The 22,492-nt window shown below is 43.0% G+C and overlaps 1 protein-coding gene across 8 annotated transcripts in view; it reads right to left on the reverse strand.

The window, feature by feature from the left end:
- Window positions 1–22,492, reverse strand: part of LOC121272259 (GRB10-interacting GYF protein 2-like) — a 92,360-nt gene that overhangs the window by 39,019 nt on the left and 30,849 nt on the right. For 7 of the 8 annotated variants that reach the window (XM_041178792.1, XM_041178796.1, XM_041178794.1 and 4 more), the window contains 7 exons: window positions 15,844–15,908; window positions 13,484–13,613; window positions 10,228–10,323; window positions 8,348–8,459; window positions 6,430–6,538; window positions 1,142–1,182; window positions 623–796 (listed from right to left, as the gene is read on the reverse strand). In XM_041178792.1, the coding sequence (XP_041034726.1) occupies window positions 623–796; window positions 1,142–1,182; window positions 6,430–6,538; window positions 8,348–8,459; window positions 10,228–10,323; window positions 13,484–13,613; window positions 15,844–15,884 (703 nt within the window). In that variant the 5' untranslated portion in view covers window positions 15,885–15,908. The remainder of the gene's footprint in view (window positions 1–622; window positions 797–1,141; window positions 1,183–6,429; window positions 6,539–8,347; window positions 8,460–10,227; window positions 10,324–13,483; window positions 13,614–15,843; window positions 15,909–22,492) is intronic. The other variant, XM_041178793.1, reaches the window with a different exon arrangement.

Genomic DNA, 22,492 nt, shown 5'->3' on the forward strand with positions numbered 1-22,492 from the left:
CTAGTTTAGCCATTTCCACATCATTAACCTTAGCTCCCTGCATAGAAGTTAGTGACTCTATACCTCTGCATTTTCTCCTTTACCTTTAATGCACTTCAATGTATTTGTCTTAATTCTCCAAGTAATTCTAAATTCAAAGCCATTTTACCATGTCTTTTGAACTTGCTAAATTTCTTTAATCTAGATCTTAACGTCTTGTGTTTTAAACAAGTGGGCTTTGAATGTCTTCATTTTACTGCTAATAGTTTTACTCACTTTCAAATTATCCACAGTGGCCTTCATCATCAACAATTCTTGTTAAAACTCCTAGTAACATATAATGCCACTGTCCCCTCAATTAGTTTCAAGCCCGTTTTAGCCACAACTCCATCTCAATTTCAGCCTCGTGCCTATTCATCTTTCACCTGTATGCACAACCTCCCAAAGACTGCCTTTAGAAGTTTAACGGCCGGATGTTTTTACTCTTTCCTTACCATGAACCTATGATTACTGTCCTCTGCTCACACTACCACCTTGCCGCATTGTGATTTCTGCAGTAATTCCCTCACTATTGCTACATGAAGCAGTGTGAAAAGCCAATGGGAAAACCTTGCACAAGTTGGAAACAGGCTTTCTGGGGTACCTGGGCTTGGGGGCCGCCACCTGTCACCTTCTCTTCTTGCTCCAGCTGTCCTCCAGCCTCCATCATCCTCTTCACCATTTTGTTCTTCTCGAATGGCTCGCCAGTTCTCGCTGTCGGAACGTGCAAAATCCTGCTTGCGTGTCGTGGGAGCTACTTCCTCAAACCCTACCCGTACTTAAAGGAAAGAGGAGGAGAAAAGGAAAGAGGAGGTGGAAGAAGAAAAGAGATGTTGGGAGAAAAGAAAGTGATAAAGTCAGATTTTGAATTATCATTAAAGTGTCCGCATTCTAATTTTAGCTTAACAAAATTACGTGGACATTAACTACTGAAGACATTGACATTGAAAATTAGACAACTTGATCAATCTGGATTCATCTTGAAAACCAGTTTCCCCAATAATTGATGGGTAAGTAAAATTTCCCATTAACTCCTAATCATTTTGTCTTAATCACTATGGGGCCTAGAGAGAAGAATGCACAACTAAACCTTAATAACTTTCCCTGATAGTTCAAACCATACCTCCATCTCTACGTCCAGGCTTCTCAAATCTTCTGTCACCCCTGTGGTAAACAAAGAATGGGGAGTTGGAAAAGAAATCAAAGCAGAGATGCACCAAGGAGTAAAAAATCCTAAAAACAATATTGTTTGCAATAAGTCTACTCCCAGCTGGTCGTACAAAGGGAAAGTATGGAGCAAGCAAATGTATTCCAGACACAAAATAGGCACAGTTAAATCAAATCAAGATGATATTTTACAAGCCATTGAGTCAGCATTTTTACAGAGCCATGGAGTCATTAATGGCACAGGAGCCACCATTTAGCCTATCCCAGAATCTGCTGCACCCGTGATATCTGCGGGAGAGCTATCCACTTAATCCTATTCCCCCACCCTTTCTCCACTCCATAGAATTAAAATATTTATCCACTTCCTTTTGAACTGCCATTATGGATCCTGCTTCAACCATTGTACCTTGGATGTATGCAACAATTACACCCTCTAGTTACCAGTACCAGCTATATCCAAATTCCTCAATTCCAAACGCGTGCATCAGTCCCAGCTTCTCCTTAAATTACGCTCCTTAGCCCTGCTATGATCCCAGCAAATCTGTTCTACACCAAGTCTCTGGGCTTGGATCAGTCACAGGGCACCCAAAACTGAACACAGTTTTGGCCTCTCTGCTTCTGTGCTCTGCATCATTATATTTCAACTTAGTGTCCCACTTGGAAAAATCTGACAGTCTCTCTGCTTCTTTTGAAGATGTACCAGTTAGTGCACATTTCCACTCGTGAGTTAATTAAATTGAACACAATATATATGGTATCAATATTTTAAAGCACAAATGATAAACTGAAGGGACTACAGGAGGGTGTAGGATGTCAGGTGAAATTTAATGCTGAGAAATCTGGCACCATAGATCTTGAGATAGAAAATCAATGATTAGGCTTCAGGTGTGCGCGTCTGGGCGTCTTGCTTTAAGAATAATGGAACAATTAGTGTGGATACACTGCAACATTGTTCAAAAAGCTAACTGGGTACAAGTACTTGATTGATGCACCAGCCAATGGACCCAATATCCAGCCCCTCCAACAGCATAAAGGATGCATGAGCATCAAGATTGCTCAATTCCGCAGAATTTTGTATTATATTATTGTTTTCTAGCCCTTAGCCAGCTCCTTTTAATTATCAGAAATTCTTGGATCATATTTAATCAAAAAGCATCCTCGATAGCATCTCAACTAATATCTTTAAAAATACTTAAATACTTTAAATATACATTTTCTTAGGTTTCCTGCTCTAGTGATAGCAGTGACTCTGCCTCGGTATACTCCATGCGTAGCAACTCATCAACATATCCGCAGTTGTGGAGGTAGGGGAAGAGTAAGCAAATGGAGTAGAAACAGCCTCATCTCAAAGTCACAGACCATTCTGACATTCTCAAATCATCGCTGGGTCAGAATCTTGGAATTCCCTACCTGCTACCATTGTGAAAGCACCATCGCCAACCAGAGCACAGCAAATAATTCAAAGTGAGGGCCCACAGCCATTTCCTCAGTGTAACACAGGGTGGGGATATAAAATAGGGCACTGCCATTCCAAGAACAAATTTAAAAGGATACAGAAATAAAGGAGTTCTTTACACATCAGTGAGCCACAGTACTGTTTACAGTTCTGAAGAGGAGTCATATTGGACTCAAAATGTTAACTCAATTTCTCTTTCTATAGATGTTGCCAGACCTGCTGAATTTCTCCAGCACTTGTTTTTACTTCTTGATGACCATCCACTCAAACTCCTGCCAGCTGAGACAGGGTCGGTCTCAGATACCCACACGGTACTGACGTTCATTGTCTATGGCCACAAGTGATGAATGTGAAAGCTAGGGGTTCTTGTTTGCTACGCATGGAGTATACCGAGGCAGAGTCACTGCTATCACTAGAGCAGGAAACCTAAGAAAATGTATATTTAAAGTATTTAAGTATTTTTAAAGATATTAGTTGAGATGCTATCGAGGATGCTTTTTGATTAAATATGATCCAAGAATTTCTGATAATTAAAAGGAGCTGGCTAAGGGCTAGAAAACAATAATATAATACAAAATACTGCGGAATTGAGCAATCTTGATGTAGCTGGCATGTCCCGGCTCAGCATGCACACACACCTGACAGAGGTTTGAGTGCATGGTCATCAGGAAAATACATCCCGGCTGGTTGCTCCTAGCCCTGATCCAGGGACAATGAAAGTAATCAATGCAACCAACCCCCCATCCTCAATCCTGGGTGAAATCAGGTAACTGAGCAGAGGCCAAGGATCTAATCCTGACCCTTGTTGGCCTGGATGGTTCAAATAGGCTTCACCTTCACAAACTCAGCCAACAGCAGAGCAAACCAACATCAGTCATGGAGGATCCTCAGAGGGAACAGTTTTGCATGTTATATTAGTCACAAACCATTATCCCAAAGCAGATGGAAGAGCATAGGGCACAGCGGCTTACAACACTGTTCTTTCACCCCAAGCACCCTAGGCTTATCCACATTATATTGGGAAGAACAAAAATTTCACCTTAGCCAATCTCCAGGGTTTCCAATTAGTGCCCAAGGGCAATCTAAAACCAGCCCAAATGGGAGCACAGCTCCAAACACAAGTTCCCAAGTAACTGGCAACATTAAACATTGGCAACACTGGTACAGGGCACATCTGAGGCACGGAGAGGTCAATTTGAACAGAGACCTGGAAGAGTTTTTATTCTTTACCTTACTATCTGACTTCTGGCAGTCGAGCAGTTACCGGATAACTGGAATGGTTTTCAACCCCCTCAGCTCGAGCACAAAACTTAGCGTTGGGAAGTTGAATATTACCCAATAAACCAAACTGTTCACCATTTACTTTCTTCACAACTGGCTGGTTAACAGTTGAGAAGTCACCAGACAGGGCTGCAGAAATTAGCATGGTGCTGCCCCTGGTGAAAACAGCCACTACATCAAGGTAAAGAGGGGGTTTTACCTTGAAGACAAAAGCCAGAACATTCAAACAGTTTGGCCTGGGCTGTGCTTTTCATTCATTCTTTCAAGGGATGCAAGTGATGCTGGCTAGGCCAGCATTTAATGCCCATCCCTAAATGTAGAGGAGGTGCAGGTGAGCCACCTTCTTGATCTGCTTTAGTCCATATGGTGCAGGTACACCCAAAGCACTGTTAGGAAGGGAGTTCCAGGATTTTGACCTAGGGGCAGTGAAGGAAAGGTTGATATATTTCCAAAGGTCTGGCAGCATCTGCGGAGAGGAACACAGTTGCAAGTCCGTATGACTCTTCAACAGAACTAAGTAAAAATAGAAGAGAGGTGAAATATAAGCTGGTTTTGGGGGGGGTGGGTGGGACAAGTAGAGCTGGATAGAGGACCAGTGATAGGTGGAAATAGCCAAACGATGTCATAGACAAAAGGACAAAGAGGTGTTGAAGGTGGACCTTCAACACCTCTTTGTCCTTTTGTCTATGACATCGTTTGGCTATCTCCACCTATCACTGGTCCTCTATCCAGCTCTACTTGTCCCACCCACCCCCCCTTTAAACCAGCTTATATTTCACCTCTCTTCTATTTTTACTTAGTTCTGTTGAAGAAGTCATACGGACTCGAAACGTTAACTGTGTTCATCTCCACAGATGCTGCCAGACCTGCTGAGTTTTTCCAGGTATTTGTTTTTTTGTTTTGGATTTCCAGCATCTGCAGTTTTTGCTTTTATGATATATTTCCAAGTCAGGCTAGTTCTGGATCACAAGTCTTTAGTACCACAACTGGGAAGTTGTCAGAGCTCATGGCCTTTAACTTATCGTGTGTCTTCAGTCGTTTCTTGATAGCAAGTGGTGAATCGAACTGGCTGAAGGCTGACATCTGTGATACTAGGAGCCTCACCAAAATCGATCATCCATTCTTGATCAGCACCCCACCCACCACCGACACACAGTGACAGCAGTGTGTGCCAACTACAAGATGCACTGCAGCAACTCACTAAGGCTCCTTAGACAGCACCTTCCAAACCTGCAGCCTCTCACCATCTAGAAGGGCAAAGGCAGTAGATGCATGGAAACTCCACCAGCTGCAAGTTCCACTCCAAGCCAAATACCATCCTGGCTTGGAAATATATCGCTGCCCCTTCGCTGTCGCTGGGTCAAAATCCAGAATTCCCTAACAACACTGTGGGTGTACTTATACCACATGGGCAGCAGTTGTTCAAGAAGGCAATTCTCCACTACCTTCTCAAGGGCAATTAGGGGCAGGCAATAAATGCTGGCTTAGCCAACAATGCCCATATCCTGTGAACAAATAAATTTTAAAAACTCAGCACTCCTAGCTGAAGATGGTTGCAAATCTTGTCTTTTGTGCTGAAGTGCTGGGCTCCCCCATGATTGAGGACAGGGATGTTTGTGGAGCTGCCTCCTCCAGCTAGCTGTTTAATTGTCCACCACCATTTATGACTGGTTAGTTGATTTGGGCCACCACAAGAACTGGGCAATCGCAATTGGCCTGTCTGTCACCTAAGAGGTGGAGGGGAAGAATAACCAACCACAATTCCTGCTTCTTGCAGGTGCCCACTTGCTGGAAAGCCTATGGGTCAACAATTGATGAGGACCTATAACTGGCCAAAACCTAATTTAAGTCTCACATGTTAAGTACAGCCATGTGGGTCAAGTGCTGGGACTATGAAACCATATCCCAAAGCAAGAGCCAGAAATTTGAGGGTAGCAGAATTGATTTCAGTTCTGTGCAGTTATTTTATTTTGTGCCCAAACCAATCTCATCACGTCTATGAAGATATTCAAGATGATGCCAAATACTTCTGCATCCGAGTCAATTAGAAAGGCCTTTGGCATCAGATTCTATTTCCAAATATGGAACCCCTGCAAAGCAGCTGCCATGCAGACATAACCAGGTATCATAGCTGATTGACAGAGAACCTTGCAGTGTGTCTTCAAAGTGTCTATGTAAATTCAATCTAAAGAACAAGCAATGTGATAATCCATGCGTTTATACTCGAATCTAATAAAGGCAGATAATTCATCATTTAATTACTAATTTTACTGCAGCTCCTTGATAACACATCCAAGCAGCTGGGGCTGCAAGAAAAGACCATGGTAAACTCCTGCTTTAAAGGCATAACTTTGAACAATTTTCCAACCTGCATGGACTGGCTTAAGGATACCCTTAAGGATACCTAAGAGCGCAGAAGACAAGCTCCCACCGTCTATAAACTGTTAGCCGTCCTCCTAACCTCTCCAGGCTCTGTCAAACTGCCAGTGGCACCTGCCAAAACCTACCTTTCCTCCCAGCTTTGACTTCTCAGCATTTCACGTGCCCCACGACCAAACCCCCCTTCACCATCTTCGAAACTTCTTTGGTAGTAACCACTTTCCCCTCGTCCTCGACCTGTGGAAAAGGAGAAAAGATTTTTAAAAAGTGTGGAGGAGTGGGAAATAACAAGATGCACCGCAAAATAATTTGCCGCATCTGTCAGAGGTGTTCAAAATCACGAGGGGTCAAGATGGAACAGATAGAGAAGAAACTGCTACCCTTGGCAAAGGAATTGCAAACCAGAGGACACAGATTTAAGGTGATTGGCAAAAGAACCAAAAGTGACATGAGGAAAAATATTTCTTTTAATGCCAAGAGTGGTTATGATCTGGAATGCATTGCCTGAGTGTTGCAGAAGCAGACAGTATCGTGGCTTTTAAAAAAATTGGATAAGTACCTGAAGGTAGTAAATTTGAAGTGTTACGGGAAACGGGCAGGGGAGTGGGACTAGCAGAACTGATTTTGGAGAGTCAATACAGACAGGCTGAACGGCCTCCTCTGTGCTGCAGCCATTGCAACAATTCCACCTTACTAATAAAAAAAACCTGGTAGATCACCTCAATACAAGACTGAAATATGCCTTAAAAAGATATATTGGGCTGTGACCCGTCTGTAATACCTTCATCAGATACAGCAGCAATGAAGAACCATTGTGTGTAAAACTGTTACCAATAGATACGGAGTCACACAAAACAGCAAATCCTGAGTTTAAAAAGCGGTATTTAAAAAAATAAACAAGATTACTGGAACCTGCAAGCATGTGGACACTGGACAAGGAATCTCAGCCAAGTTCTCACTCCTGATCATATTCCAGCAATTCCTGCTCAACTGCATGCACAATTGCAAGATGTGGACTGGATTGTGTTTGGCTGTGATGCTTCCAGACTGACTAGCCTGCTGAATAACTCGGAGAATGGCCGCATAGACAAGGTTAAAGGGAACATAAGGGCTCAGTTTATACACCATTCCCATGTCAAAGCAATTCAGTGTCAAATAATGTACAAGCCTACATAGAAACAGGAGTCAGCTATTTAGGCCCTCGAGCCTGTTCTGTCATTCAATGAGACCACAGGTAAGCCATGACCTAACTCTACATATCCATCTTTGTACGTATCCCTTAATATTTATGGTTAACAAAAATCTATCAATCTCAGAGCTAAAATTAAGCAATCTAGCTTTAAATGCCATTTGCCAACAAGAGTTGCAAACTTCTACTACCCTGTACCCTGTCTGTTTTCTAACTTCATTCTTAAAAACTAATCTTTAGACCATGTCATCTCGTCCTGGACTCTCCAACCGGGGAAAAGCTTCTCTTTATCTATCCTGTCTATTCCCCTTGATATTTTGAAAACTTCCATCAAATCAACCCTTAACCTTCTAAATTTCAGGAAATACAACCCTAGTTTGTGTAACCTCTCCTTGTAATTTAACCCTTGGCATCTACATAGTATTCTGATAAAACACTGCACTCCCTAAACTCAAATTGTTTTACAGGTGCAAAGAAAATTGTCAATTAAAAGAAAAGGGCAGTGGAGATGACCAGCACATCGATAGCCCAGTGTTCTATCTTATCTATCCAGAGAACATACTTACATCCTGTACTTTGGGGGCTTGGGATCTGGAGAACTGGTTACTTATGAAGTGTGGAAACTAAGTCACAGGATCCAATACATTAACTGCACGACTACTTGGGAATAAAGAAATATGGGGAGATAGGGTGGGAAAGCAAGTTGCAGTAGATCAGCCATGATTTGATTCAATCCAACAGGCTCGAGACCACAAGCTACTCCTGCTCCTCTCTCTCAGGTTCCACCTGCTTTTCCAGTTTGCTTTACTATTTCGGAGTTCACAGTTTGCACACACATTGCAGTCTTGGTTTCTTACCTCGGCCCCTCGCACTGCCTCGGCCTCTGACAACCCCTGCTGATGGGGCTCCTCCTCCCCGCCCCATCAACCTCATCACTGCAGAGCTGTTCACAGACATAGAAAAATTTCTCTGCGCAAAAACAAAAGGCAGGATGCTCAGTTTAAATAGAATACATAAAGCACATCCAAATGCAATGTTCTTATCTAGCAACAATGTCAAATGGTCTGTGAAGACCAAGACATTCTTCATATGAATGCCTGATGGTCATGTGGTTCAAACGTGACATTCAGTCGATGTACAGGGCCCTAAATGCGCCATTTTGCTGCCCAGCCTGCCTCAGCGACTTAAATCGCATTCAAATTCTCTCTGCTCAAATGTTAAATCTATACATTTTTTTGTAAGCTGCTTTGAATCTACATTCACTCACCCACTGAGTCTATATTTTCAACTGTGAATGAGTTTCTCAAGTTGCAACCATCTATAATTCAGCAGCGATTGCATTCAGGTAGTAGCTGTTTTGAAAACCCGTGTGAACAGCTGCCACGGGAAATGGAAAAATCACACAGATATAATGCACACTTGGCCAGCCTCCCATATTCTACCTGGCGTAAACCTCATCACTGCAGAGCTGTTCACAGACAAAAACATTTCTCTGTGCAGAAACAAAAAGCAGGATGCTCAGCTTAAATAAAATACTGAAAGCAAATCCAAAGCTCTACTGGCTGGTCCCTAACTCGAACTGATTCAACCATCACCCCTATGCTTACTGACCTACAGTGGCTAGTGGTCAAGATTTTACATTAGTCACCTTCGCATTCAAATCCCTCCATGCCTCACCCCGCCTTATTTCTGCAACCTCCTCCAGCCTTACAATCCACGGCATTACTCTAATTCAGGCCTCCTGCACATATCCAATCTTAATCGCTCCAGTATTAGAGGCTGTGTCTTCAGCAGTCTCGGTCCCAAGCTCTGGAATTCTCTCTCTCAACCTCTCCAGCCACATCTTCTAGTTTAACATGCGCCTTAAAACCTGTTTTCAACTCCTGTATCTTCTTATATGGCTCAGTAAAACATTGTTCAATAATGCCCCAGTGAAGTAACTAGAGACGTTTGTCGTTAAAGGCACTATGTAAATTCAGGTCATTGTTGTAGTAGCGTGGGATTGAAGTACATAACTGCATTTGAAGGCAGCACCCAAACTCCCTCCACATTTCAATAGCTACATCTGCAGTGATGAAAAAGGTCTTGAATTTAACACCATATCCAGCGTGCCGCTACCTGAGCCTTTGTTCATCTTTATCTTGCTATCCTATCAGCTGTGTCTAATGTACGCATGCAGCCCCCAGACAGTTGGATTTCATTGTGAAAGATTGTCTGAGGTTAGGCAATTTAATTCCTTCTCTCCTGACATGCACTATAATCATGAAAGTGAGACTCATTTCTTGCAAAGGCCCAGAACCTTGCAGCTCTTTGGAGACTGTGACACCACCAGCCTAAGTACTCCAGTTTTAAATGCACAATTAAATGATGAAATGTTTAAATTTAGGTAGCGACAAGGGGAAGAGACAGGGAGCAGGAGCAAAAGAAGAAGAACAAGTTCTTAACAAAGTGGATATCCAGGTATTATTGCAGGAACAAATACACTATTTATATAAAGCCAATCTGGCTTCCCTGCAGACTGAGGGGGGAAAAGGCAACTGTAACATCTACTCACACTGCCCTTGTTGTATTTTTAGATAGAGTTTATCAAAAATGTCCCAGATTGAGTCCACAAGTTCAGGAGACCTTGAGTGAGACTAGCTGGCACAGTACTGCTCAGTTCAAAGAAAAACTAATGTTTACACAGTGTATCCAGCATTTCTTCCAGCTTTTAACAAAGCACATCAACACCACCCACCTGCTCTTCCTCTGTAAGAGGTACAAGCGCTAAGGGCAGGAGCGGCTCATCTTGTAAGATAGCCAGAAATTCTTTGTCCGACAACTCTTCAGGAACCTGAAAAAATGAAACCAGGAACAGGTATCAACATGTGCACTGGCATAAGCTTGGCGTACAGCATTGATCCCTGCGAACTGATTTTGTGCCCCACTGCTGAAAGTGTTATGCAATGCCGCCCCATGCACCATTGACCTAATTGTCAATATTCGCACTAACTTACTGAAAGCAAAACAGCACGTCATTCTTTCAAGTAAGGAGGCAAATGATGGATCTTGTCGAGGGCAACTCGCTAACTTTTTCTGGTGATGGGCAGTGGGGGGTGGGGGGGGTGGGGAGAGGAGAGGAGAAACAGTAACTGACATCCATTCTGCTTTACTAAGGACAGGAATTAAAATGATACATTCATAAGCCCACAAACACCATAGCACGCCAGAGTTCCAATGAACTGCACCACTAATAAATTTATTCAACAACCCTTCTCCATTTCTTTCTCTGGAGCTTAGAGGACCAGGACCAGCTGTAATAGAATATTTCATGGGCAAATTTTTTTTTATTATTATTCGTTCACAGGTCGTGAACCTGCCGTCCATCCCTAGTTGCCCTCAAGGAGATGGTGGTAAGCTGCATTCTTGAACCGCTGCAGTCCATATGGTGTCGGTACACTCACAGTGCTGTTAGGGAGGGAGTTCTAGGATTTTGACCCAGCAACAGTGAAGGAACGGCGATATATTTCCAAGTCAGGATGGTGAGTGGCTTGGAAGGGAACTTCTCACTAATGCATTGTATAGAATGTAGCCCTGGATTATCACCCCCATGCATTTGATTAAACATTAATTTCTATTAGCAACCACAGGCACATTACGGAGATTGCCAATGTCACCTCAGACCTCGTTTTCCTCCCTAGGAAACTATAGGCCAGTCAGCCTAACATCTGTCATTGGGAAAATGCTAGAGTACATTAAGGAAGAAATAGCAGGACATTTAGAAACGCTTAACGCAATCAAACAGAGTCAACATGGTTTTGTGAAAGAGGAATCATGTTTGACAAATTTGCTAGAGTTCTTTGAGGACATAACAAGCAGAGTTGATAAAGGGGAACTGGTAGATGTAGTACATTTGAATTTCTAGAAGGCATTCGATGAGGTGGCATATAAAAGGTTATTGCACAAGGTAGAGGCTCATGGTCTTGGGGGTAATGTATTATCACTGATTAAGGATTGGTTAACACACAGAAGACAGAGTCAGGATTGATGGGTCTTTTTCAGGTTGGAAAGGCGTAACTAGTGGAGTGCCACAAGCATCAGTCCTAGGGCCTCAATTATTTACTATCTATATTAATGACTTGGAGGAGGGGGCAGAGTGTAATGTATCCAGATTTGCTGATGATACAAAAATAGGTGGGAAGGCATGTTGCGATGAGGAGATAAGGAATCTGCAAGGGGATATCGACAGGTTGAGTGAGTGGGCGAGCGAAAATTTGGCAGATGGAGTTTGTAGGAAATTGTGAGGTCATGCACTTTGGTAGGGAGAATCAAAAGGCAGACTATTATTTAAATAGAGAGACACTCCAAAAAAGTGCAGCACAGAGGGATCTGGGTGTTCTTGTGCATGAAACACAAAAAGTTAGCATGCAGGTGCAGCAAGTAATTAAGGCAAATGGAATTTTGGCCTGTGGCTAGGGGACTGGAGTTTAAAAATAGGGAAGTCTTGTTACAACTGTACAGGGTGTCGGTGAGACTGTATCTGGAGTACTGTGTACAGTTTTGGCCCCGTATTTAAGAAAGGATATAAAGGCACTGGAGGCAGTTCAAAAGACATTCACTAGGCTGATTCTTCGAATGAAGGAGTTGACTTATCAAGAACGGCTAAACAGGTTAGGCCTTTATTCATTAGAGTTTAGAAGAATGAGGGGTGATCTTATTGAAACGTACAAGATTCTGAGGGGGGCTTGTCAGGGTAGATGTTTCCACTAGTGGGGGAATCTCTAACTAGGAGACACAGTTACAGAATAAGGGGACACTCATTTAAAACTGAGACGCAAAGGAATTTCTTCGCTCAGAAGGTAATGAATGTCTGGAATTCTATACCCCAGAGAGTTGTGGAGGTTAGATCACTGAAAGTATTTAAAAAGGAGGTAGATGGATTTTTGAAATATTGAGGAGTTGAGGGTTATGAGGAGCTGGCATGAAAGAGGAGTTGAGGCCTGGGGCAGATCAGCCGTGATCTTATTGAATGTGGGGCAGGCTTGAGGGGCTGAGTGGCCTACTCCTGCTCCTATTTCTTATGTTGTGTTCTATTCTGCTTCCCTCAATGTAGCTTTAACTACTTCAACCAGCTGTCTGAGCACTGTTACATCTAGCACCACTTAAACCCACTTTTCCAGTCATCTGTCAGTACCACTCAAAAGCTATCCTGCTCACCATCTTCTCACCTTAGGCAACAGGCATCGCTCAGTGTTATCTTCCGAGCTGGGATAATCCTGCAGGTTTTTAATCTAACTTCCAGCTTCTTCACTGTACCCTAAGCTGCACAAATCCTTCGAGACTTGGTGGCATGCCTCCACTCCATGCCAGAATCAAGGGGCCTTACACCATTATTCACGAACTCTGCTGAAGCACAGAGTTCCCTTCAATTTTACCAATTTGCACCATTTTTTTGTTGCATTCCGTTGCAAACAGACCTGGATAATGGTCTTGCTGTCTATGTTAAAATCAAAATGAGCCTGCTCCTTGTACTGAAACACTCAACATCTAAACTCTGTGGCATGTTGTTGGCAACTAGTTTCTAACTCAATAACATAAACCACAAAGAACAGCCTTCTGTTCACAAAAAGGAGCAACGAAGCCTTGCTCTGTCAACTATATTGTTGTTTAAAAAATCCAATTAACAAGAGGAATAATGGTCACACTGAACAACAAATCAAGAGGCACTATCAGCAACCACTTTATTCCCCCGCTCCCCACATCAACCCACTCCCACCAACCCACCCACCATTCTTGGACGTCGTAGATTGCCACAAAAGGGCTTTCATACAAAATAGTCAGCATACAAGTTCTGGAGCTATAAGAAAAAAATTCAGTACAGCATGATCTGATAGCATTCTACAAATGATAAATATTCCTGGATCAACAAACGTTAAGCAAATAACGGAAATGGGTGATAGCGCACAAAGGAAAATTGAATTTGACCGCGCTGGACTGAAAAGTGCTATAAATACCTTGTTATCTTTCATATAAAGTGCTAGCATTTCCTCTCTTCCATATCGATAATCTGCTAATTTGTATTTTGGCAATGCAGGTGAAGGTGGTGGGGAGGCAATGCTTCCACCACTGGACAACGCACGAAGCCTGTAACAGAAGAGAGAGTCCAATTCATTAAGGGTCATCCTATATAATGACGACATTAAAACTGCAGTATAAAAAGAATCGTCAACAGAGACAAAAATCCAATTCTTTCCTGGAGGACAAAGGAGATAGAAATTAAGACAAAGAAGAAAAAGTGCGCTTATGACACATGTCAGGTAGAAAATACAACTGAAAATAAAGCTGAATGCAAAAGGCTCAGAGGAGGGGTGAAGAAGCAAGGAAGAGAAGCAAAAAGGGAGCATGAAGAGAGACTGGCAGCTAGCGTGAAAGGGAATCCCAAAGTCATCTTTAGGCATATAAATAGTAAAATAGTGCTAAGAGGAGGGGTAGGGTCAATTAGGGAACAAAAAGAGGATGTACACATGGAGGCAGAGGACATAGCTGAGGTATTAAATGAATACTTTGCATCTGTCTTTATGAAAGAAGATGATACCCAAGGCATGGTAAAAGATGAGGTAATTCAGACCATAGGTGGATTTAAAATTGAAACAGTGGTGCTGGTGGCTGTCTGTACTTAAAGTTGATAAGGCACCAGGGTTGGATGAGATGCTGAGCGAAGTGAGAGTGGAAATTGCACAGGCACTGGCCATAATTTTTCACTCTTCCTTAAGACTCAGGAGTGGTCCCAGAGGACCAGAGAATTGCAAACATTACACTCTTGTTTAAAAAAAGCTGTAAAAATAAGCCAGGCCAGTTTAACTTCGGTGGTGAGGAAACTTCTAGAAACAATATTTTACAACAAAATTAATGGTCAAATGGACAAATACGGGTTAATTAAGGAAAGCCAGCATGGATTTTTTTGGGGAAAGTCATGTTTGACTAACTTGGAGTTTTTTGAGGATGTAACAGAGAGATTGAAGAGGGCAATGCTGTTGATGTGGTCTACATGGACTTCCAAAAGGCATTTGATCCAGTGCCACACAACAGACTTGCGAGCAAAGTTGTAGCTCGTGGAATAAAAGGAACAGTAGCAATACGGATGCGGAATTACCTGAGCGACAGGAAACAGATACTGGTAATGGATGTTTTTAATGCTGGAGGAAGGTTTGTAGTGAAGTTCCCCAGGGATCAGTGTTGGGACCCTTGCTTTTCCTGATATATATATTAATGACCTTGACCTTGGTGTACAGGGCACAATTTCAAAGTTTGCAGATGATACAAAACTTGGAAGCATTGTGAACTACGAGGAGGATAGCATAGAACTTCAAAAGGGACATAGACAAGTTGGTGGAAAGGGCAGACAGGTGGCAGGTGAAGTTCATTACAGAGAAGTGTGAGGTATTCATTTTGGTAGGAAGAACATGGAGAGACAATACAAAATAAAGGATACAACTCTAAAGGAGGAAGAGCAGAGGGGCCTGGGGTTATGTGTGCATAAATCATTGAAGGTGGCAGGAGAGATTGAGATAGTTAATAAAGTATTGAGTATCCTGGGTTTTATTAATAGAAGCATAGAGTATAAGAGCAAGGAGATTATGTTGAATTTGTGTAAGTCACTAGTTCGGCCTCAGCCAGAGTACTGTGTCCAATTCTGGGCACGGCACTTTAGAAAGGATGTGAAGGCAGTGAGAGGCTGCAGAAAAGATTCATAAGAATGGTTCCCAGGGTGAGAAGCTTCAGTTGTGAAGACAGATTTGAAAAGTTAGGACTGTTTGCCTTGGAGAAAAGGTCAAGAGGAGATTTGATACAGGCATTCAAAATTATGAGGGCGCTGGACAGAGTGGATAGGGGAAAACTGCTCCCATTCGTGAAAGGGCACAGATTTAAAGTAATTAGTAAATGTGATAGCAGGAGAAACTTTTTCTTTTTAAACACAGCGAATGGGTATTGTTTGGAATGCACTTCCTGAGTGTGTGGCAGAGGCAGGTTCAACTGAAGCATTCAAAATGGATTTTTGACTTATCTGAAAAGGAAGAATGTGCAGGTTTATGGAGAGAAGGCAGGGAGATAATTGCTAGGTTGGCTGCTCGTTTGGAGACACGATGGGCCAAATCGTCTCCTTCTGAGCCGTAACAATTCTGTGATGAGTACAAACAGTCTGAATTAAGCGATTACTATTAATCTTCGCCAAAGAAGCTGAAATGCACTGCATCGAATGAGTCCAGAGGCCCAAGACAGAATGTAAGTCAGCTGCGCAAAGTCAAGTTCTAAGTACCCTACAACTCCAGTACTGCTCCAAATTATCACACAAGGTGTTAAGATTATGCATTACCATTCGGGTCCAAAGTTGAGCGTCTGAGTCTCTGCTGCCATTTCGTTATCTTCGACAGAACAGCTCTACAAAGATTATAAACAAAATCACAATTTAATTTATGGTAACACAGGCATGGCAACAATCTTTACTACTGAGACCAACATATTGTCTGCATCTTCTCTATCAGTCTCTGATGGGCCAGCTTCAAGGCTGCTCTGGAGCAGCTAGGAGGTGGTACACAAGCTAGACAACCCAGGCAATATTGTCACTAATGTTCCCTTCCATTGCCCACTGCGAAGTACCACAAGTTGGCACAGCAAGTAAAGAACTGAAACAACAAATCCACAGGCCACTACTGTTATCTTGGCTCAAAGGCAGCACTCAGTTTGGTCAGAAGATTAAATTCAAAGGTCACTTGGATTAGGTACTAGAGGACAGTCAGCACCTGCAGAACCACATAGCAACATGAAATCAACTCTTTCCGAAATGGAATTACTAGGGAGGGAAACATTCGTAAGAAAAACCTTTTGAGAATTTGTCAAAAAGCTTTGTGAACAGCAGCATGCTAAACTCCCTTCCTAACAGCACTTTAGGTGGGTGTACTGGACTGCAGCGGTTCAAGAAGGCAGCTCACCATCACCTTCTCAATGGCAATTAGGGATGGGCAATAAATGCTGGCCCAGCCAGTGAAGCCCACACCTCATGAATGAATTAAAAAAAACCCACTTCACCAGCATCAACTGCTTTGCCCTGGGCCTTTATTGTGATAGATAAATAATCATTGCTCCCTAAATGCCGCTCTTGAGCAAATTTTTAGGTGGGGTGCGGAGATAGGCCTGGATGAAGAGTTCACCACTTGTTCTGGTCTGTGGGTAAGTGGCTCCCTTAATAGCAATACGGAGATAAAATAATTTACTAAACAGGGGGAACGGTTCCCATTCGCTACACTGCTTTCCAATGAACCCAACCAGAAGGGCACATGCAGATTTATGCCCGGTAGGCTCAGCTTGATGTGCCTCAAACAACCCAAGATAATCAACAACGCATGGTCCCAAATTTCAGCAAAACACTGAAGGGCTAACAAAACCCACGGATTTAAATGCTTTTCTGCTTTGACCACAGACGCCAGTCACTCATCAGTTTGTGATCACTAGCTTCAGAAGATGAGCTGGGGTGGGGAGGGGGGTTGTGGGGGAGTGGGAGGAATGTAGAGAAAGGAGGAGAGACAGTTTCTCAGGCATGACTTAAAGATATGGCCCAATTTGTGTTAGGTAGGTGACATCTACAACATTGTTCTAACCACAAAACTGAAAGAATCATCAAATCATTTTAATTGGCGTACAGCCCAACTTAAAACCAACAATTTCAAAACCACTGCCTTTGCAAACCACAAACTTCTCTAAATTGCAATCCATGCTGTTAATTTGCAGAAGTTGCTTCCCATTTCAGCACAGATTCTTTTTTATAATCAATTGTAAAGAGGTGTACCATTCTCTCCTCCCACCCACCACCAAAACAAGAGAACTTTCTGTTACACCAAAAAAGTAAACAAAATAGCACTCCTCGAAGGATCAAAACATTAAAGGCATATTTTGCACCAAATTTTACTATACCCACCCATTTAATATTTAACAAAAATGGTCTCAGCGCATTAGTTTTTCACAGAGCTGGGGGCGTCTGGGGCTGTGCAAGAATAGATTTCAGTATATTTTCTGCTTTCCACAATGAAGATTCAGACAGCAGCACTAACAAGTGTCAACTTGCAAGCTGTGGTCAGAGCCGCAAAGCAAGTAAATCCAGTGAAATTTTACAGCCCTGACCCCTGAACTACCCCGGTCCCATTTTTATTTCAACGTCACATGGCCCAGAAGTCGTGGCAAATTTTGAGCCACCATTGAGGAAATATGAGGTGTAGGTAATTCCTGTAATGCATTCCAAAATGACAAGTTTGCAATACTGCAGTGTTGATTTCAGTTGCGGGGCCGTCTAGTGAGAAGAGACACAAGAAATGCATCCGGACTGCACTTGTGTCTCAGCAAGGACCACAAAATTGAAAACACCTTCACTTATCTGGATCCTTTTAAACGATGCACCTGGTTTGACCATATAGTAATATACAGTACGGGCCACGATGCTGATCAAGCACCACTTGAAAATTCTAATCATTTGATAACCTCTGTCTTGGAGAAATTGGGTTATAGCCACTAAGTTACTTTGATGTTCCACCACTCTTTATATAAAAAATTGCATTTCTCAACCCCAGAAGGTCCCAAACGACTTTACAATGAAGTACTTTTGAAGGGCAGTCACCGTTGTAATGTAGGGAAAAGGGTGGTGCTAATTTTCACACAGCAAAATCCCACAGCAATGTAATGCCACCAGGTATCTGTTTTGTAGCATTGATTGAGGGGTAAATATTAGTCAGGACACCAAGAGGAACTTCGCTGATTTTCTTTAAGTAGCCCCAGGGGATCTTTTTTATAGCTTACCAAGAGCTTAACGTCTCACCCAAAAAGGCCACACCTCCAACAGTTTAACACTCCCTCACTGGGGTATCAGACCAAAAATTGCACGTTCAAGTCTCTGCAGTGGGGCTCAACCTCACAACCTTCGGACTCAAGAGACAAAAGTACTACCAAAGCAGAGGTTGACATATCAGTTATGACAGATTAAGTTTGCTGCATCACTGAACAACGGAAATAATTCTCAGGGCAGAAATGTGGAAAATTCTGACCTGTGCAGATTAGCAACACACCATGATGCCTTTTTAGAGTACAGTATACATTTTTTTTTAAAAAGTAACATCACTCGCTATCAACTTTCAAGTATATTCCATTGGCTGACTGCAGCACTTCGGAAGTTCAAGAACTGGCTTCAGTCATTGCTGCTGAAAGTATGCTTGAACAGGCTTCAGGCAAAGACAGGCTTAGGTGAGCAGGAATGCCTTCCACAGTCACACTGCCTGCTGAGAGTTGTAAGCAATGCGCAGCTGGGTGAGGTACCAGAGGGCAGCTGGTGCCTGTGAAACCACAGCGCCTCGAGGCAGTGATTACAAAGATACACATTACTGGCGTTCTTATAAACTTGATAAAACTTGATCTCAGATCTAAATCTTCCGATATCATGCTCCCTTCTACTCCCACTATTTGCAAACTCCTGATGCACTCCAAGCAGAATAGTTGTCATCTGGTCCAAAGCAATTAGTCTAAACAATCTCAAGGGCTACTGATAAAGCCTCTTGCCTGAAATCAACTGGATAATTTACATATCACCACCCAGTGAAAGCTATATTTTAATCACAGAATTCTCCTGTAAGGGAGGCAGGACCAATGCTCCGATACTGAAGGATCAAATCTAAACTATGTCACCTTAAAACAGACTAAAACAACTCACCTGGAAGGAATTGCTATTTGAAGTGCAGTCACTATTATGGACAGCATAAATTTTCACGCACTAAGATCTAGCAAACAACAATGAGATTAATGGCTGGTTAATCTACACAGTTTTAGCAGCAATGATTGAGGCAGGAATGTTAACCAGAACACCTGCTCTTCATATCATGCTCTGGAATTTCAAATATCACCAGAAGCAGCAGCAGAGGGCCTCTGATTACTGGGTCACACAACAATTCAGCAGTGCGGCTTAGCTTCGGTGCTCAAGCCCTAGGCCTCAGCGGCAGTAGTGTCTTCAATTCTGGGCATCATGATTTAGGAATGATGTCAAGGCCTTGGAGAAGGAGAAGGGGAGATTTACTAGAATAGTACCAAGAGGGAGAGGCATCAGTCATGTGAAGAGAGTGGAGAAGCGGGATTGCTCCCCCTCGCTGAGGAACTTAGAACACAGAGTCAGAGTCTCAGGATAAAGGATTGGTCATTTAGGACGGAGAAGAGAGATTTTTTCACTCAAGGGGTGCAAATCTTTGGGATTCCCTACCTTGGAGAGTTGTGGCCGTTTTCATAACTGAGTATATTCAAGATAGAGTTTAATAGATTTTTGAGTACTATGGGATTAAGCGATATGGACATAATGTGGTCGGTGAAGTTGAAGTAGAAGATCAGCCATGATTGTATTGAACAGCAGAACAGGCTCAAAAAGCCAAATGGCTCTTCCTCCTATTCCTTATGTTGGAGTGGAAAAGGTCAAGAGGAGATTTAATAGAGATGCTCAAAATCTTAAACGGTTCAAGAGTACATAATGAGAAACTGTTCCCACTGGCAACAAATTTAAACGAGTGTTGTTGTGATTTGGAAAGCGCTGCCTCAAACAGCGGAGGAGGTCGATTCAATAGTACCTCTCAGAAAGGAAATTGGATAAATACTTGCAGGGGGAACATTCACAGGGCAGTGGAGGAAAAAGAGCAGGGGAGTGCGACAAATTGGATAGCTCTTTCTGAGCCAGCACAGGCATGATGGGCTGAATTGCCTCCTTCAATACTGTATCATTGTGACTCAGAAGAAAGAGTACATTTAACTGAGCAAGCACTGAGAAAGACAAGTACATCCATCCCAAAACAGGGTAAAGGCGATGACACAATTTCCACCAACTCCATTCCCTGATATGATATACTTGAATGCAGACCCCTGAGGAAGAAATCTGGCACAGCTACAAACAGCAGAGAGGTGCAGAAAGAGACTTGGCTTGGATTCTGTTTTACACAGATCACAAATTTGAACGCTACAGGTATGAACTCTGGGCTATAAAAGAGATCAAATGTTTTAAGGGTTTTTAATTAGAGCATCCTGAATGAAACTTTACAGTGGTTACAAGTAATATCCTGTGTATTTAAGCTAGATTCTAGCAAGGGGAAGTGAACTTCTGTTTTCATCGTGAATTTCAAACTCATGAACCTCCGGTCTCTATCACTCACTCTTTTCCCTCCAATATTAAGCCCATTTTTGCAACGAAAATGCTGCTGAACTCCTCCTGCGGTGCAGCAGGTGAATAGAACAATGACAGGAACAATAAGGTCCCAGGGTCCATTTAAGTCTAAACTGAATTTACTAAACTCCAACAGCCCTGAGCTATGTTAACAAGCTCGCTGACAGCTGTGACATCCTGCTTAGTCAAATGGAGTCAACGAAGAGGCTTACAGTCATGTGAGGTAATAGGGCTGCATGTGACTGTGGAACTGAAACACAGCGTGTCAAAACTTTCAGATGGAGTGGGGGAAAACTTAGAAAAGAACATAGTGGCATTTTCCCCGCAGAATGCCAGGTACACAGTGAGCATGCGGCCTTACTGTCGTGCACACCCTCTCTTTAAACTTGTGGAGGGGCAGCGTGCATTTATATGGTGTCTTCTAGAATCTCACATCCCAAGGCAATGCACAGCCAGTGAATGATCTTTGAATTGTACTCTGTCTTTTGGCCGCCTGCAGCAGCTAAATTTATTCCTAGCAATGTCCAACAAATAGTAAGGAGGCAGATGATCAATGAACCTGTTTTAGTGATGTTGGATGACAGATAAGCCTGACCCACATATTGGGGCTGCCTTGCTCTTCTAAGAGTAGTGCTATGGGACCTTTCTTATCCACATGAACAAAAATGCAATCCTAAAACTGCCAGCTTCTAATTTTGAATCTTCAGCCAAATCACCCCTTAAACGTTCACATCCATCAGCTGTTGCAAGTAATGCCCTGGTGCCAGGCTCAAACGCAATACAACAGAAGTAATTCTGTAGCTGAGCTTAGCTGTATGAGAACCTAATACCACTCTCCCTGCACTGCGAAAACCAGCCTGATTTTGCTGGTGTCCAGAGTGCCAGCTGGCCACGACCTAATTTGATCTTTATCTACTTCCTTCTCCAACTTGTAGTCAGCGCCATCATTCCCCACGTCATGAGCACCAAATTCAAACAGATGGTCAGACAGCGGCAGCACTGACTGGACAACTACCCATTCCTGTGTCAGCCTGGTGTTAGAATGGAAAGCAACGCTGGATAATGACAGAGCATCGAGTGATAAGTGTCTGAAATTAAAGCCCTACAAGGTAATGTGTTTTTTTTTTGACATTCCTTTTGACTGGTCTCGTGGCAGTTCCAGTTGGTGGTCAGGGCGGAGGCAGGTTTCTGGTACCTTTCCAGTAATCATTATTCGCATTGGTCCATGGAGGGGCACCACAGGAGAGCCCATTTTGCCTGCACCCAACATCCGCATGTTTGCATAGGTCATTGGTTGGGCTGCAGTCAACCCTAGCCACCATCAGGCCAGGCCAGTGCCAACCACCACACTCAAACCTGACGTCCCAGCTGAGATCAGCCAACTGCACCCTGTGGATCTAACCAACGGCCCTCAGGTTCTGTTTGGTTTAAGTTTTTAAAAAAACACACATTTCTAAACAAACTGGCTGGGAGAGTTTGGGATTATAAATGAAGCGTTTGATGATTTCCTGCTGTTGTCTTGATGGGAGGCTTGAAGGGAGTCTCACCAGACAAGCTTGCCAGGCAGTAAAAGGAATAACTGCACAAGAGCATCTATCGCTGCATTTGACTTTATCTAAAGGGGGAAGAGAAAGCTTTAGAAATGCACAAGTGCCACTTGGTAGAAGTCGAGGCGGCCAGCTGCAGCACAGAGCTTCCCTAGCAGGCACTATGACCATGTTACTGGACAAACTGTCCTTGGCTTTCCCACAGCCTGAGCCTGCCAAGACACTCCCCGATCATCCATGCG

Source organism: Carcharodon carcharias, chromosome 33 (assembly GCF_017639515.1).
Source record: "Carcharodon carcharias isolate sCarCar2 chromosome 33, sCarCar2.pri, whole genome shotgun sequence".
Taxonomy (NCBI): Eukaryota; Metazoa; Chordata; class Chondrichthyes; order Lamniformes; family Lamnidae; genus Carcharodon; species Carcharodon carcharias.